This window comes from Fulmarus glacialis, unplaced genomic scaffold (genome assembly GCF_000690835.1).
Source record: "Fulmarus glacialis isolate BGI_N327 unplaced genomic scaffold, ASM69083v1 scaffold35920, whole genome shotgun sequence".
In the NCBI taxonomy this organism is placed as follows: domain Eukaryota; kingdom Metazoa; phylum Chordata; class Aves; order Procellariiformes; family Procellariidae; genus Fulmarus; species Fulmarus glacialis.
Window position 1 is genome coordinate 9,572 of NW_009186428.1, and position 3,724 is coordinate 13,295.

At 51.3% G+C, this 3,724-nt stretch overlaps 1 protein-coding gene across 1 annotated transcript; it reads left to right on the plus strand.

The window, feature by feature from the left end:
- Positions 1-370: 370 nt before the first annotated feature.
- Positions 371-2,507, plus strand: SZRD1 (SUZ RNA binding domain containing 1). Its single transcript, XM_009587801.1, has 3 exons — positions 371-414; positions 1,096-1,350; positions 1,976-2,507. Exons 1-3 carry the CDS (start codon positions 371-373, stop codon positions 2,076-2,078), a joined length of 402 nt encoding a protein of 133 aa, XP_009586096.1. The 3' UTR covers positions 2,079-2,507.
- Positions 2,508-3,724: the final 1,217 nt, after the last annotated feature.

Genomic DNA, 3,724 nt, shown 5'->3' on the forward strand with positions numbered 1-3,724 from the left:
AGGCTCAAACTCCAATCTCCAAGACAAGCCTTCAGGTTTTTATTTTTATCTCCTCCTTTTGTAGGAAATAGACAGACGGTTGGAAAAGAAGCTGAAGATCACACAGAAGGAAAGGTAACGATGCTGCGCGGTTCGGTAAAAAACCTTATTTTCCTGAGGTGCCGTTGGACATCTGAAGGCCTGGGGAGCGGGAACAGTGGGGAAACAGCTTCAAACTGAGCAGAGCGCGCTGGGTTTGAGTTCAGAAATAGGGAATCTCTGTAATTGTGCCACTAGATGGCCCTTTCGATCCATAGCAGGGTAGCGGAAAGCTTCTTTAGAGTGATTTTATTTCAGAGCCGGGTCTTCCAGACTGGATGTAGCTACAGCTATGGGGAAGCCATTTAAGAAAAAGACACTCAAAGGAAGAAATGGGTGAGTCAGGTAATCCCAACTCATGGCCCTAAATTGGCTTGCCGTGTCTTACGTCAGTAAGACTTTCTTTTCCTGCTTACTTTGGATTGGGGCGTGGGTGTGTGTGGTGGTGTCTTCTAGCAGAAATATTTCTAATCACTTCTGACAAGTCTGTTGTTGTTGGTTTTTTTTCCCCTTTGATTCTTAGTAGGCCACTTAGAGTCACGGTATTACTTCTCTGGGACTTCCGCACAGAGAAGGGACCATAAAAAAACTCAAATGGTGAGATGGGGGCCAAGGTTGGCTCCGAGCAGTGAAACGGCAGGGTGGAAGTGGAAGGCCGGGTATCCTGGCAAGAGAAGCCCTAAAAGTTCTTGCAGGGAATGGAATCAAGGTGCATATGTCGATATCTTCGAATAGAGGTGCCAAAACTTTTGCCCAGTGCCTGCTTCCCTTTCCTTTGGTTGAGTTTAAAGATACTGAACGCAGCAGGGACTAATTTTCTGTCCCCTCCTGAGCTAATCTCCTGCAAACCTGCCGGCTGCTCTAGTTTAGGGTTACAAATATAACGAGGTCTTTAATTATTACAGGCTGCCTCTTAATCATGGGAATGACATCTGACTGGGAGGAATTCACACGCAGAGCGAAAAACATGCTTGCCGTAGAAAACAAGTACCAACCAAATGTTTTTCTTTTAAACAGTAGAAAGTCAAAATCTCCTCCTCAAGTGCCGATCGTGATTCAGGACGACAGCCTTCCTGCAGGTCCTCCCCCGCAGATCCGCATCTTGAAGAGGCCGACGACCAACGGCGTGCTTAGCAATCCCAACTCCGCCAGCAGACCGGCCTTCCCCGTGAAATCCTTGGCGCAAAGGGAGGCGGAGTACGCGGAAGCCAGGAAACGAATATTGGGCAGCGCGAGCCCTGAAGAAGAGCAGGAGAAACCCATTCTAGATAGGTGAGAGACCCATTCTAGACAGGTGAGAGCAGCCTCTCGTGCTGCGGCAGCTTCGCCTGCGCTCCTTGTAAACACCTTCCTACCAGGAGGAGGGGAAATGGGCTCCTTGAAGAGTAAAGTGAGGCCGGCAAGGAGAAAGGAGTGCTTTGTTAGCAAGCAGGGCATCATACATCTCAAACATGTGGGAGTTAAGGGAAGTGCAAGTGCCTGATAAGGCCGTAAGGGTTATCCTAGACGCGTGGAAGAGCCTTCGGTGGATAGAGAGCGGAGTGGGGGCAACCAGAGCTATCCTGGCGGGGCGTATCCTCATCTTTGCTGAGGTTTTTGACTTGAGGGAGCTGCCACGTGCAGACGGGAGAGTTGAGCGTAAGCACTCTTTAATGAACGCAGATTGTTTGAAGGCACCGTGCTGTCTCTGTGGCTACAACGTGAGCCTTAGCTGCTTGAGAATAAGACTTCCAAATCTGTGGAAAGAAAGTTCGATTTTGGTGGCGTTCCCCATCCCGGGGAGCAAGCGTCCTGCGGCAGCGACCTCCCGCCGAGGCGGGTGCGGGCGTATTTGTTGAAGGCGTATAGCGTGACGCAGCCGTGTTGCCTCTGCCTCTGATCTCCTTTCTCCTTGCAGGCCGCCGAGGATCTCCCAGCCGGAAGACACCAGACAGCCCAACAATGTGATTAGGCAGCCGCTGGGTCCCGATGGCTCGCAAGGCTTCAAACAGCGCAGATAAATGCGGGCGAGAGATGCTTCTGCGGAAGGCAGGGTCCGCCGCCACGGGTCGCACTGCCGTGGCGGACAAACGGACTTGAGCAAAGGGAACTACCTGGTTTATTTGCACTGTGATCCCCTTTGCTCTGCCCACTGTGACCTTCAACCCCACGCACTGTGACCTCCCCTCTCCACCCACTGTGACCGGCAAACCGAGAAGGGCTGTCCCCGAGTCGCTGTAAAAGGAAAGGGGACGAGGGGAGGGGGTTATAAAGGACTCGGACGGGTGCAGGGAGTCGTGTGTGTGCCACTTGGGTTGAAGCTAGCCCCAGCAATAACGTTTGTTGTACTCATAGCCTGGGATTTACAGAAAGAAAAAAAAAAAAATGGGAAGCCTCCCCAGACGCGCATGTTGTCCTCATCACTTTAAGAGCAAGTTCTGTTTCAAAGGATCTCTTTTATTTTATTTTTTTTCTGTTTGTTTTCTGTATATCAGATCAACGGAGTGCATGGGAAAGGTTTTAACTGTTTGTTTTAATTGAGAGAGGTAGTTAAGTGTTCGAAAATGAATTTCTGCGACTTTAATGGCTCGGGTTTGGCAAGTTCTTGCTTCTCGTTCTCTATTTCTACCACTGCCAAGCACGTGGAAGCGGACTCCCAGATACCTGGCCTCTCCGATCGCCTTGGGAGCCGGCGGAGTCCGATGACCTAGTTTACGTCTTGCACCTGTTAAAGCTTGGCTAGTATTTTCTGCTGGCTTTGAGGAAAAGCTTAAAAAACATCTTTTTTTTTTTTTTTTTTTTCTTCTCCTTCTTTTTGTATTTGGGGAGAAGGGAATGTAGACGGATCCCGTGAAAATGCCTGCTGCCCGGCCGCTGTTTGCGGCAGAGAGCGCCAGGTGGCGAAGAACTGGGGCTCCGTTGCGAGGAGAATAGCCGGCACCGCTCCGGTCCGTGAAATGAGTCTGTGGGGAGGAGCCCCGCTCCGTACGGCCCGCGCTCCTCAGGCGGCTGGCGTAACGACGGGGAGCGGGACGTCCCGAGGGTCCGAACCCGAGTGGCTTAACGACGGAGCGAAGGCTCTGATCGATCTCTCGGTCACGGTACGAGCTGCGTTCGCCTCTGGAAATCGCAGACGTCGGGATCAAAAACCACCTCAGATAAAGTCTGGATGATTCCCCCCTCTTCCTGGCGGCAGCTGGCTCCCCGCGAGGCTTCAGGGAAGGGATTTTCCTGCTCCGGCTCCCGGGAAGAGGACAGGGAGGCTGGTGGTCCGCAAGAACGCGGATGCTCCTCCCCTCGGATGAAGCTGACCTACCTTAGTATCACTTAATATCGAGGGATTAGATGAACACTAAATGCTCTGCTTGGAGGGGACGGTACCTAGAAAACCATGTCTGGTTATCGGCGGATTATTCTGTACGGGTGCAGCCTTCCCTGCCGCTTCGTGCTCAGTAGGTTCAAGGGTAAACGAGCAAATCTTGACGTCTTCTACCCGAAGGGAAGCGACCGTACGAAAAAGACGTGTATGAAAATACGGCTTAAAAAAAAAATTACCGGTAAAATAAAACTACCTGTGTATAAAAAGAATCCGCTAGAGCGTTAATTAGCTGATTAAAGCTGATTAAAGCACCGAGGACGGTGGCGAGGTGGGGATGGGTGGGCAGAC